At 46.0% G+C, this 14,338-nt stretch overlaps 1 protein-coding gene across 1 annotated transcript in view; it reads right to left on the bottom strand.

Moving 5' to 3' along the window:
- Positions 1 to 14,338, bottom strand: part of npffr2a (neuropeptide FF receptor 2a) — a 54,389-nt gene that overhangs the window by 26,792 nt on the left and 13,259 nt on the right. The window contains exon 3 of the mRNA XM_079872325.1: positions 12,497 to 12,596. Within this exon, the coding sequence (XP_079728451.1) occupies positions 12,497 to 12,596 (100 nt within the window). The remainder of the gene's footprint in view (positions 1 to 12,496; positions 12,597 to 14,338) is intronic.

Raw genomic sequence — 14,338 nt, 5'->3', positions numbered from 1 at the left:
TCACTGGTCTTTCAATTACGTTTGTTTTGGTTTTGATTTGCACAGATCTGACTATGCCTGATTTGTCTGGAAAGGATTTAATAATCCTTCCAATCATCCAAGAATTTCGTGGTGCTGTAGCATCTGCAACCAAAACGATATCTCCTGCCGTAAGATTACGTTTTGTTTTGTTCCACTTTTGTCTTTCCTGTAGAGTAACAAGATACTCTTTTGTCCACCTTTTCCAGAATAAATCTGAAAGATACTGAGCCTGTTTCCACCTTCGTCTTACGTACTGGTCCCTTTGATCAAACAGACCTGGAGGCAAAACTGGTTTCCTTTTCAAAGTAAGAAGATGGTTAGGTGTCAGTGGCTCTAAATCATTAGGATCCTCAGAAACTCTCGTAATTGGTCGGTCATTCAAGATTGCTTCGGCTTCGCATAAGACTGTGACTAAGGTTTCGTCAGTTAAAGCCTGTAGATGTAAAACAGATACTAAGACCTTCCTGACCAGTCTGATCATGCTTTCCCAAGCACCACCATGATGTGAAGCTGTAGGTGGGTTGAACGTCCACTTGATGTTGTCATGTATTAAAGCTTTCTCAATTGATTCGTTGTTTAACTCTGCAATTGCTCTTTTTAGCTCCTTCTCTGCTCCTGTGAAATTTGTGCCATTGTCTGAGCGAAAGTGTGCTACGGGTCCTCTTCGGCATATGAATCGACGAATAGCACTGATGCAAGAGTCTGTGTCTAATGAGTGTGCCACTTCTAAATGAACTGCCCTGCTGGCCATGCATGTAAAGATAACCCCATAACATTTCACATAGGAACGTCCTTGTTTTACCTCAAAGGGCCCAAAATAGTCCACTCCCACGTTAGTAAATGGAGGTAAGTCTGGAGTAATCCTTTCTTTTGGGAGATCAGCCATTTTTTGATCACACATTTTTCCTTTGTGGCGTTTGCAAAAAGCACAACTTGACAAGATTTTCCTTGCTGCTGCATTGGCATGAGTGACCCAGAGCTTTTCTCTTAATTTGGAGAGGATGTAATTTCTCCCACCATGCCTCGTCTGTTCATGAACATTTTTAAGAATTAACATGGAGATGTACTGATCTTTACACAGGATGACTGGGTGTTTGCTCTCTTCAGGCATTGCAGTCCTGGACAATCTTCCACCTACTCTTAACAGTCCATCCTCTAGAACATGATTCAGCTTGTAGATTGGGCTACACCTTTTTACGGGTTTTCCTGTCTTTAGTGCACAAATCTCTTTGTCAAATCTTTCCCTCTGACAGAACTGAAGGATAGCATGTTCTGCTGCTAATAGATCCTCAGTTGATACACTGTCTCGTGGCAACGACTTTCAGGCTTCCAACATTTTCTTGTCAACACAACAAAGATAAGCCATTTCAACCTTCACAAGTTGCTTCCTTCTTTGACTCAATTCCAATAGAGTCTTTTTGACCTTGAGTAACCACGCAACTGTAACCTTCAACCTTTTCCAGTCAGAGAAATATGTGATGAGTTGATTGGTTGCATTATCTTCTTGAATAGTTATTGTGTTTGTAGAGATCTCCAGTTTGACCTCTGGATCATCCTCTTCAATTGTGGACTCTACTTCATACTGTAACCATGTTTCTCTTGCTTTCCACAGAAATTCTGGACCTGATATCCATGTTTTGCTGTTCAGAAGCTTATGGACTGTCAGACTGTCAGGGTCTGAAGCTTCCCTAATGATGGCTATTCTGTTGGCCACAAATGTTCGAAATCTTTGGTTTTCATTGCTGATGTACTTCAAGACTGTACTACTATCAGTCCAGAAACAGGATTCTGGCAAAGAAAGCTGTAACTCTGATTTGACCATCTTGTCCATCCGAACAGCCAAAACAGCAGCAGTGAGTTCCAATCGAGGAATGGTTACGGGTTTAAGAGGTGCTACTCTGGCCTTTCCAAGAAGAAAGGAAACATGTACATGACCTGCTTTGTTCTGTAACCTCAGGTATGTTACCGTGCCATATCCCCTTTCGCTGGCATCAGCAAAGTGGTGCAACTGGGCATGGACGGGTGTTCCAAAGTTGTGTGGTTTCAAGCACCTACTCACTCTGAACTCTGAGATCTCTTTCAGGTCAGTTAACCAATTTATCCATTGTTGTTTTAAGGCTTGTGGAATTTCTTCATCCCAGCTATAGTTCATTCTGCACAACTCTTGTAAAATGTGCTTGGCTGGAAGAAGGACTAGCGCAAGGTACCCTAAGGGATCGTACACTGAACTAATGACTGATAGAATCCCTCGTCGTGTTTGCATCAGTTCTTTGCAGTTCATACGAAAGTTAAATTTGTCATTTTCCATACACCAATGTAGCCCTAGTGCCCTTTCTACCGGGAATTGGTCTATGTCCAAATTGAGTTCACTCACACTTTTAGAGTGTTCTTTCTCAGGAATTGTTTGAAGGACTTTGCGACTGTTACTGATCCATTGCGTAAGATGAAAACCTCCTTTCTGGCAAAGGTCAGCCAGGTCATGGACAATCTGTACCGCTTTCTGCACAGAGGGTGAGCTTTTCAGACAGTCGTCCACGTAGAAATTTCTATGTACCGCGTCAATCACTTCATCCGAATAACTGTTCCGATTGTCGTCTGCAGTCTTCCTTAAAGCATAACATGCACAACTAGGCGACGACACTGCTCCAAAGAGATGTACAGTCATTCTGTACTCTTCAACTTGCTTGCACAGATCACCATTAGGCCACCATAGGAACCATAGAAAGTCTTTGTCTTCCTCAGCCACTTTGACTTGATAGAACATAGACTTCACATCAGACATAAAAGCAACTGGTTCTTGTCTGGATCGTAAAAACACTCCTATTAAGGAACTTGTGAGGTTCGGACCCTGCAGAAGCTGTTCGTTCAAAGAAGTTCCTTTAAACTTAGCTCCGCAGTCGAAGACAACTCGCAACTTGCCTTTGTGTGGGTGATGCACTCCATGATGAGGAATATATAACAGGTTATCTTCTCCACAACGCAATTCATCCTGTGGTACTATTTCTGCATAGCCACTGCTGATGACATTCTCAAGAAAGCTTGCGTATTCTTGGTGGAACTTCTCATTTCTTTCCATTTTCCTTCTTAGTCCAATGAGGCGCTGTTGAGCAATACAATGATTGTTTGGCAGTGTTACCTCTTGGGCTTTGAATGGCAGCTTTAAACTGTAATGTCCGTCCTTTAATTTTACAGATTGATCCATTATTTCAGTTAATCTTGCCTCCTGCCTTGACATTTCTTCTTTGTCGTCAGCAATTTTTTCATTGAAGTCACTTTGGTACTGCTTCTCCAATAGCAGCTGAAGTGATTCCACAGATAATCTGTTTACAGCAACACTATGACAGCCATTGTCATTCATGTTGTCTTTGCAATCCTTTCCCAAGCCATTGATCACCCACCCTAATAGGGTTTTAACAGCAAAAGGACCCTCACCTTGGCTATTCACAATTTCCCATGGTTCCAGCAAATTTGAAGCATTAGTACCTATTAATAACTCCACGTTAGCATCAATTTCAGGGATTTCAATGTGCTCAAGGTAAGGCCACTGTGTAAGGTCCTTTTGTTTTATGATGTTTGCTGTATTTACTGGCATCGTTTTCTGTGTGTAAACATTTGGAAGACTGTAGTACCTTGTTCCATTAAGGCTAGCTATTTCAAGTCCATTCACAATGTATGTTGACACTGATGTCTTTGGGCTCATCGTTAACAAACATATTTTTGACTTTGTCCCAGTGAGATTAAGCCTATGCATAAGAGCTTCAGAGCAGAATGTGGATGTTGAGCCATTATCCAGAAATGCATAGGTCTGAATCACCTTGTTGCCTTTTTGTGCTTTTACCTGAACTGGCAGGATGGAGAGCGTTCCATTGCTACCGGCCCCGGTTTGGCTCCCAGCCCCGGTTTGGCTCCCAAATGTCTGAGCTGACACAAGCGTATGGTTTACAGGTGGTTTAGGTTCATTGGGGTAGATGCCGCTGATGTTCATTGATTTGTCCACTTGTTTGACGTGAATGTGTAAAGCTGTTTGATGGCTCTGTTTGCATTTTTCACAGATTTTACGCTTTTGGCAAATCGTTGACATTCATCCAGACTGTGATCTTGTAAACAGAGTAAACAATTGATGTTGCTGTCCCTCTGTTTACCTTCTTGTGTGTCCTTGTGTTGTACTTTGCTAACAGGGCAGACGTTTGTAGCAAAGTTGTCTCGCTTCAACTTAGACTTTGCTGTATACACATCCCTTTTACCCTGCTTTTCTCTTTCAGTAGTTTGAATATCACCAAAAATAGGATCAGACAAGATTTTGACTTGATATTCCACAAAGTGTACAACGTCATTAAAGTTAGGTCTGCGGTTGTGTCTCACCCGAATGTCACATGAAGAACTTCTACATTTTTCCCTCAATTTAAAAGGAAATTTCGAAACAATAATTTTGAGATTGGCAGACATGTCCAACTCTTTCATGTCCTGTAAATCTGACATTGCATTATTGCATCCACGTAAAAATAATGCATAGTCCTGTAGTAACGAAACACTTTCAGCCTTCACCACAGGCCAGTTGAGAACCTTTTCCATATATGCTGCCGTGATCTTTGTTTCATTACCGAAGTGTTCCTTTAGGAGGGCTTTAGCTGTTTCAAAGCCTCTTTCCACACTCATATGAAAACAGCTTTGTACAAGGTCGAGTGGTCGCCCTCTGGTGTACCTTTCAAAAAAATACATGCAATCACCTTTAGATGCAGCTTTCTCCTCCACACAGTGCCTAAAAGCTTGCATGAACATTTTGAACTTCAGTGGATCACCTTCAAAAACAGGCATTTGTCTTGGTGGCAGTTGGCTTGCTCTGTGTTGTTGTATGAGCAGCTCGGATATTTCATTTTGCCTTTGCAGAATCTGTCGTCTAGAATTGTCAACCACATGTGCAACATTTTCAGTGGATCTTGCAACTGCAACAGGTAAGCCTTTATTTATCATCAATCTGGTAGGCTTCTCAAACTTTGCATCAATGTATTGTCAAATGCCATGCATCAAAATGCATTAAATGTCAATGTATTGTATTCTCTTGTCACTCTTGCTGTTTACACTTTAATAACTGCAGCTCTTAAAATTAATACATCTTCTTATGTGTGTGTTAACTGCCGTTACCTCGTTTTACTCGTTCAAGGTCCAAAAGAACTTTCCTGCACTTGGTGACGTGTCTGCATCAAAGTGTCCAATCCTCACTGTCCACTGTGAGGTGCGCTTACCAACCTCCGTCGTCTATGGCGTCCGTCCTCACCGCGTCCGGACCGCCTAACTATCCACTGTGAGGCCCAAAGCGTTTTACTCCGACATCCGTCACCGATCACCGCTGTCCGTCACCGACCTCCGCTCGTCCGGCACCGATCACCGCTGTCCGTCACCGACCTCCGCTCGTCCGGCACCGATCACCGCTGTCCGTCACCGACCTCCGCTCGTCCGGCACCGATCACCGCTGTCCGTCACCGACCTCCGCTCGTCAAGGTGAACAAACAGCACAAGGACCGTGTCGTTTAAACTTGATCAGTCTTTTCCTCATACAGAGGTGGTTTTTGACTAAATGTTGGCGCACATTTAAGTTGTTTTGCACGCGTGTTTTCGACGTGCTGTTTCCTTGTGGCTTAAATAATTAAATAAGGTACAAATAATAAACTTTCAAAAGTCTGAACTTAAAGTCGGATATGCCAATCCATTTATTAATATAACGAAAAATGAAACATTTCTTAAATAAAACTTAACTCAATTCAGTCTCCATGATTACACGCCGTGTCTCACGGTCAAAAACCATGCACCTCGCTGTGCGCCACACCTGCACTAATTAGCCCCTGTCTTAAGTAGACTTGTGGCAGAACACAGCGCTAACCCATCCCAATACAAAGAATGGCTCCAACACCAAGCATTCGCCCCGACTGTTCTCGACTAAACGCCACACTGCAGTCTTATCTTTCCGCAGCTTCTCTGTACATGAGATCCGGTCTAGCCAATTCTACATTAAAAGTGTATGACTCTGCTTGGATTCGATTTTCTACATTTTGCTCCACCTTTTCAGTTTCTGTCTTGCCTGTTAAAATCGCTATTGTATGTTCTTATATAATGCATTGTCATTTAGCACAAAAAATGCTGCCCTACTCCATTAAAAGGCCTCTCAAGGATCCGCGACCTGGGGTTCGGATGTAGAGCTCGAGGATGTGGAGTATGAGCAGACGGGCCCCGTTCTTTCTCTCCCTCCCTCTCCCGAGCACACGCGTGGCATGCCAGTCGAGTTCACTCACGATTATTTATGCCCCAGCCCGGGAGCACGCGAGGCGGTACTGCGGTACACGCTACTGCGGCCTACACAGAGCTCATGGACGTGCTTTCGCGGACTACGGAGAAGCTCGCCATCGACTGGCCTGACGAGCCCCGCGAGTCACAGTCGTCGAAACTCAACGAGAGATTTCTCAGTGGCCCTAATTCTAGGCCACAACGGAGAAAGCTGCCGTTTTTCAGCGATCTGCATCACAAGATTTCCAGATCCTGGAAGCAGCCTTTCTCTGCGTCTCCGTCTCACTAATGCGGCAGCCGCTGATTTCACCAACCTAGTAGGTTCTGTGGAACAGGGCTATTCCGCCATTCCAGCGGTTGAGGATACTTTGGCCAGCCATCTTGCTCCGTCGTCTGCGCCGTCTTGGAAGTCACGTCCCCTCCTTCCCTCTAAAGCATGTAGGACTTCTTCCTCTCTTATCGGGAAATCTTACATGGCGGCTGGACAGGCAGGCATGACCCTGCACACTATGGCCATTCTTCAGGCCTACCAGGCAGATGTCCTAAAAGAAATGGATGAGGGTAGTGGTGTGACTCCTGAAGCTGTGAAAGAGCTTCGTAAGGCTACGGATCTGGCTTTAAGGGCCACCAAGCATACCGCACGCGCTGTAGGCCGCTCGATGGCAGGTGCGGTTGCTGCGGAACGCCACTTATGGCTTAACCTCACCGAGATCCGCGACAAGGAGAAAGTTTTCCTCCTTGACGCCCCTATCTCCCAGTCGGGTCTGTTTGGGGAGGCGGTCAACACGGTGGTCGAGAAATTCCGTGCCTCCAAGTCTCAGTCGGCCGCGTTTAAGCAATTCATGCTGAGGAGGGTTAGGGAATCCTCCGTTCCCTCCCCTGCTTGACCCAGAGAACGTCCCTTTCATAGAGCGGAGTTCCCTTCTAGGAGAAGTGACCCGGCGCATCTCCCACCTTCCACGGTTTGGGGAGCCCGCGGTCGCCCGTTCCCCCGTCAACGGCCTCACAAGCGTCTGCAGCTGAAGCGGTCCGACAAACCGACCGCCCCAGCTGCCTCGAGCCGTTCCTGACCCTCTGGTCAGAAAAAGGAGAGCTCCTCCACATCCTCGAGGTTGGGACAGACCACGCAAGCGTTTCTGCCCACCTCTAACCAGCTCTCCTTCACTTACCCTGTCACCTTCGCCACCCAGAGTGTTTCGAAGTGCAGGCCCTATTTTACCGTCTCTGCTCAGTCCGGCGCGGGAGGAAGGAGACACCTTTTGCTCTCTCCCCTCACCCCCGACACACTTTATAACTACCGGTCGCATCCTCAGAGACACTTTTCGTTTTCCTCTGGAGCAGACAGGCCCGGTCACCCCGACCCCAGCATTGATGCCTCCCATCACGTGTCAGGATGCCAGGTGCTCTCCTACACGGCCAACCACTCAACCCCACGGTCATCAACACGACACCCTCACTCAGGTATGTCGTCTACATTGCATCACCCCTCTTCCTCTTTCACATTTCTTTCAAGAATGGGAGCGCTTACCGGGGGTATCGCCTTGGATTCTTTGCACAGTTCGGTTCGGCTACACACTTCAGTTCTGCCGCAACCCCCTCCCCCCCCCCGCTTCAACGGGGTCTTTCCTACTGTAGTCGACAGCGCCACAGAGGCTTCTGTACTACAGCAGGAAATTTCTTCCCTCCTTCTCAAGGGAGCGATAGAGGAGGTTCCTTCGGGGGAAATCGAACAAGGCTTCTACAGCCGTTATTTCCTGGTCTCGAAGAAAGGTGGCAGCTTGCGTCCCATACTTGACCTCCGCCGGCTAAATTTCGCCCTTTACAAAAGGAAATTCAAGATGTTGACGCTGAAAGTCATCATATCTCAGATTCGGTCAGGAGATTGGTTCGTGACAGTAGACCTCAAGGATGCCTACTTTCACATCCAGGTCGTACGGTGACACAGAAAGTTCCTCAGGTTCGCCTTTGGAGAAAGAGCGTTCCAGTACAGGGTCCTTCCCTTTGGCCTCGCTCTGGCACCATTGCGGCTCCAGGGCATCCGTATTCTCAATTACCTGGACGATTGGCTCATTCTAGCCCAGTCCAAGGAGTTAGTTACCCGCCACAGGGACATTGTCCTGCGTCATATTCAGTCTCTCGGTTTGAGGTTGAACTCGGAGAAGAGTGTTCTTACTCCAGCTCAGCGCACAGTTTTCTTGGGGGTGCACATGGATTCCGTTCTTATGCAGGCCCGCTTGGCTCCTGCACGAATTTCCAGTTTGACGACATGTTTGGCCCGCTTCACGCTAGGCCATCGTGTTTCTGTGGGCACTTGCCGCAGGCTACTAGGCCTAATGGCCGCAGCCTCCCCTGTGCTACCCCTGGGTCTGCTCCACATGAGACCTTTCCTGTGGTGGATGAAGCTCTCAGACCCCTTTTCCACCAACAAGAACCAGGTGCTGGTTCAGAGCCAGAGCCAAAGCTGGTTCAGAGTTGGTTCGACTGACGAGCTTACTAAGAACCGGTTTGCCTTTCCACCGGCTAGAGAGCCACAACAGAGCCAGAACTTACGTCACTGTATACGTCTCATGTTGCCCAGCAACCGCTAGTGCGGTAGCGCCAAACACAAACACGCCAGGCTTGTTTGAGATGCATCGGCTTCTCGCAGATCGATCGCCGCATGACATCAAAGCACTGCGATAGCGATCTAAAAGCACAAGGAGTCGTATGCTCTCCAAACACTCCCGCAGCTCCGATCGGTCCTCGCCGCTCCGATGCATCTCGAACAAGCCATCAACAATAACGGACGTTGCAATACTATGGATGCTCATGGGTTTGCAACAATACATCGGAATCCAACGCGTTTGTGCAGCTCGCCGTAACTTACATAGACGGATATTATAATCGAGCTGCTGCTATTTAAAAATGGCGGTCACAAGTTTCTATTCGTCTTGTTGGTCACGGTAACCCCGCCCCCAGCCCCTGACGCAAGCGGTTCTTTCTTGGCTCCGTTCTAGACCCTGCAATGATTTGGTGCTACTTAAGAACCAGTTTTACTGGTTCGGAGCTGGTGCTTTGGCGGTGGAAAAACAAAGAACCGATTTGAAACTAGGCTCTGGCTCCGAACCAGCACCAGCTCTGCCTTGGTGGAAAAGGGGTATCAGGGGTTCGGCCCACGGGGCCAGCCCTTCGCCTTTTGAAGGTGTCGCGCAGTTGCTTTCGCGCCCTGTCAACTTGGCGGGACCCCCTTTTTCTTCGGAAAGGGGTCAGCATGGGTGCGGTATTCCGTCGCCAGATGATTACGACGGATGCCTCTCTGACCAGCTGGGGAGCGGTTTTCGAGGGCAGACCAGCGTGTGGGGTCTGGACTGGCGAGACCCTCTCTTGGCACATAAACTGCTTGGAGCTGAGAGCTGTCTTCCTGGCTTTACATCACTTTCTCCCTTTTCTATAAGGGCACCATGTCATTGTCAGAACGGACAACATGGCAGTAGTGTCCCATGTAAACCGACAGGGGGGTTCTCGGTCGCGCACCCTGGACAGGCATGCGCGTCACCTTCTCCTGTGGTCTCAGAACAGGTTCCTATCTCTGAGAGCAGTTCATGTCCCAGGGATTCTGAACCTCACAGCAGATTTCCTGTCGAGGCAGAAACTCCGATCGGGGGAATGGATGTTGAACCACCAGACAGTGGCCTTGATTTGGGAGGTGTTCGGAAAAGCGGAAGTATACCTCTTTGCTTCGCAGGAGTCGTCCCAATGCCCGCTTTGGTTTTCCCTGAGTCCTCCAGCTCCGTTGGGGATAGATGCATTCGCCCACCCTTGGCCAATGCAGAAACTCTATGCCTTCCCGCCCATCAAACTGATCCAGGCGGTTCTGGCCAGAGTGAGGGAGAGCGGAGTCCACCTCCTTCTGGTAGCCCCGTTCTGGCCGTCTCAGCCATGGTTTTCGGAGCTAATTCCTCTGCTGGAATCCTTCCCCTGGAGGATTCCAGTCAGAGAGGACCTGCTTTCCCAACTTCAGGGCAGGATATGGCATCCTCGCCCAGACATGTGGAAACTGTACATTTGGCCGATCAGAGGCCGTCGGCATTAGGTTTTGATCTCCCAACTGACATTCAGGAGACCATCGCAAGTGCTAGAGCCCCTTCTACAAGGAGGCTATATTCCTCCAAATGGAAGGTATTCGAGACATAGTGCTTAGCACATGATAGGAACCCAGTTAACTGCCCTGTTGGCTCAGTGCTGGAATTCCTGCAGGAGAAGTTTACCTCCGGAGCGGCTGCCACCACTCTCAGAGTTTACGTTGCAGCTATTGCGGCACATAGAGAATCGGACGAGATTCCCCTGGGTAAACTAAGGTTAGTTTCGGCCTTCATGCGTGGGGTTAGGTGCCTGAAACCGGTTCGCTCCCCTAGAGTTCCCTCGTGGGACCTATCCGTCGTCCTAGAGGGTTTGACGGAGGCCCCCTTCGAGCCCTTGGAGTCAGCTCCGGAACGGATTCTGACTCTTAAGGTTTCTCTTTTGTTGGCTTTATCTTCTTTAAAGGGTATAGGGGACTTACAAGCTCTCTCTATTAGCGAGTCATGCTTGGACTTCGCTCCCGGCCTGGTCAAGGTTTCCTTGAGGCCGAGGCCAGGGTATGTTCCCAAGGTTCTCTCCACAGCGTTCCGCTCTCAGGTTGTTAAACTTAACGCTTTCCACCCTCCTCCTTTTTCTTCTGAGGAAGATAGGAAGCTTAACTTGCTCTGCCCAGTGCGTTTTTTGAAGTTATATGTAGACCGCTCAGGCGGTTGGAGAAAATCTAACCAGCTTCTGGTTTGCTTTGGTGCTGGCCGCCATGGGCTTGCTGCATCAAAGCAGAGGATTTCTCACTGGGTCACGGAAGCTATCTCAATGGCTTACGAGGTGCGTGGTTTGCCTTCACCTCTTAGCATTAGAGCACATTCCACCAGAAGTGTGGCATCCTCTCAAGCTCTTTTTAGAGGAGCACTTTTGGAGGACATTTGTGTTGCGGCAGGCTGGTCCTCTCCGCACACTTTTGTAAGATTCTACAATTTGGATCTTGACATGACTCCGGGTTCCCAGGTTCTTTCTGTTTGAACCTTTCATGGTTATTGTTTTATTGGTGCCAGTCATGGCAGCGCTCTTTGCTTGGCGAGTTTGGTATTCCGTTCCCACTGCACTATCCGCAGCGTTGAGTGAACCTATGAAAGAGAACGTCTCTGGTTACTTGCGTAACCTATGTTCTCTGAATAGGGAACGAAACGCTGCGTCAGCTGCCAAGCTCCTCGCGCTGCTGACAGTTTTTCTTTTCGGCAGAGAAATCTGAGGAGAAGATGGCGCGCGCGCATACATGATGATGCGACGTAAGAACGTCGGGGCAGAGCCAGACTGCGCGAGCGCCATCAGCCAATGAATTGGCGTGATTCTATAGGGCTTCAGACAATCGGCACATTCAGAGAATATCCCACTGCGCTATCCGCAGCGTCCCGTTCCCTATTCAGAGAACATAGGTTACGCAAGTAACCAGAGACGTTTTTAGTCGTTTTCTTAGATCCGTGTGAATGGGGAGCTTTTTTACAATGGTGTCATCTGTATGTGAAAAATTCAAAGTAAAAACTTCTCCATTTTAAGCATATCGTTGTTGTGTAAACGTGCCCTAAATGAGGAAACTAAACAGACACAGTTGAACAGAATTATTAACTAACGAGTTACCAAGGAAACAAACTACTGTACAAACTCAGGCAGGCTTAAATGGAACTAAACAGAACATACACGTTACACCAAGGGGGCAGCAGGATAACTTAAAGTATTTAAATGAAGACATTATTATTATTAATATATCCAAAGAATTTAACACTAATCTTAATTAAAATGCAAAAAAAAAAAAAAGTAAAAAAGAAAACAAGATAAAAATCACAAAACACAAAAGTACACATAGTTTTGTTTTTTTAATACATCAATACTCACGATTTGTTAATAAAAAAAGTTTGAAAACAAGCGGCTTTGATTACATGATTACAGCAGAAACGCCAGAAATGTCCAAGCCTTTATATATATTGTGTTGGATAATGAGGGGCCTTCGAGTCACAAAGGTTAAGAAACCACTTAAATATTTTAAATATTCAAGCTCAAATGCTATTTAAATATTTGATCTTTTGAGTGTGCATCATTAATGCCTTAGCTGAGGGACAAGGTGATATTACCATGACATTACCTGTCAACCGCTATGGCAACCAAGGTGAAAACTGATGCTGAGACTGAAATGCCCTGGACCATACCGCTCATTTTGCAGACCATGCTCCCAAATGGCCAACCTGTGGAGAAGAGTGAGATCACATAATAAGAGATAATCCTGGCTAAATTATACAGGCATTTACACATTAATTGGATAACATTAATGTCAGTTAAAATTATTGTAAATGGTGTCCAATAATGTATGCACTTTCATAGCGTTTACAATGATGCAGTTCATCATGTTGAGTGTCATTTGACATGCATCTATTTGGGACACATTGAGTCACCCAAGCAGCTGGGGTACATTCATGTACAGTGGATGGTATTTTTCAGATTGACAAAATGCCACTTTATGTAGGAAAAAAAAATCAGAAATACAGATATTAGAAATCCATTTTTGACTGAGGTAATAATTAACATTTGTGTGGAAACTATGACCGATTGAAAAACCTTATAAACATAAAAATCTAATTCATGGTTAACGATACTGAATATCATTTCAATTAATTTAGCAAGTTTTGACTTTAAAATTAGGCTCATTTTTGACTGGGGTTTAAACAACGCACTGATGTGGGCCAGAACAGCAAGATGCCTTCAAATTTGCCTCAGTATACAGCATGTGGGTCAGTTGCTGCAATCACACTTACCATCTGGTGGGATTTGATGCATTTTGTGTATGATTGGAGGAGGTGAATTGGCTTAGGGAAAGGCTTAACTATATTTCACTGTGGAGGTGGGGAGTGTGTGTGTGTAGGAGACAGAATTCATTTGTGTTTTATAGTGACCGTTCACACAGGATATGTTCTTGCGTCAATGTGAAATACAAAGTTCTGTCATGAAACTCTAGATAGCGCAAGCTAATAGGTCCTTAAAGGTCCCATTGCATGAAAATGTCACTTTATGAGATTTTTTAACCTTAATATGAGTTTTCCTAGCCTGCCTATGGTCCCCCAGTGGCTAGTCGTTTTGATGGGTGTAAACCAAGCCCTGGGTATTTTTGAGAAAATGAAAGCTCAGACGGGCGAATCTAGAGATCTTCCCTTTATGTTGTCATAAGGGGAAAGATTACCTCCCCTTTCTCTTCTTTGCCCGCAAAAAGAATTTGGCCCGCCCATGAGAATATGACAATATATGCGAGCGCGATATTGTTTTTTCCTCGAGAGACATCATGGCTTGCAAACGAGCGAAGCATGGCAGTTGCTCAGTGTTTGGATGTACAAATGAACACAAAAGTATTTTTTTAGTTCCTTCATCTGAGCCTCCGAAGAACCAGTGGGTTATGTGAATTTCTGATGTGTAATTGTTCAAGTTCAGACAGATAATCTTTCTCTCAAAATCATTCAATACCGTTTATGCATCAGTAAATCAAGCCAGTGACTAAACGATCAACTTCACATCGTTTCTCTTAGTAGGATGAAAATAATCTTACTTAAACTGTGATTAATATATATACAGAAAGCGATCAAAGAACAATCCCTTTCCAATCACCCAAGCTGTCAATCACATAGCGCGAGTTTATCTGGACACTTGCCAAAACTCGTTATGAAATCAATGATGCTGTTACACTGCACAACGAAGCTCTTACTGTACTTACCTCATGTTTGCAGTGGTGAAAGCATTAATGAGAGTGCAGTCTTCATTCACGATCAACAGACTGTCATCTGCTCAATGCTCATCACTGCAACCTTTTATGTGATGGGAATAGATCTAAATACTTAAAAAACTTCTCACGATTTGTTAATCCCGATAAGCTGTAATAGTAAAAACATATAATAGCTGTAATAGTAAAAGTTTTCGAGAGAGTTCCATATGTAATGCTAGA

Source organism: Squalius cephalus, assembly GCF_949319135.1.
Source record: "Squalius cephalus genome assembly, chromosome: 5".
NCBI lineage: Eukaryota > Metazoa > Chordata > Actinopteri > Cypriniformes > Leuciscidae > Squalius > Squalius cephalus.
Note: the sequence above shows the minus strand (reverse complement) of the source record. Positions and strands in the feature narration are given on the sequence as shown.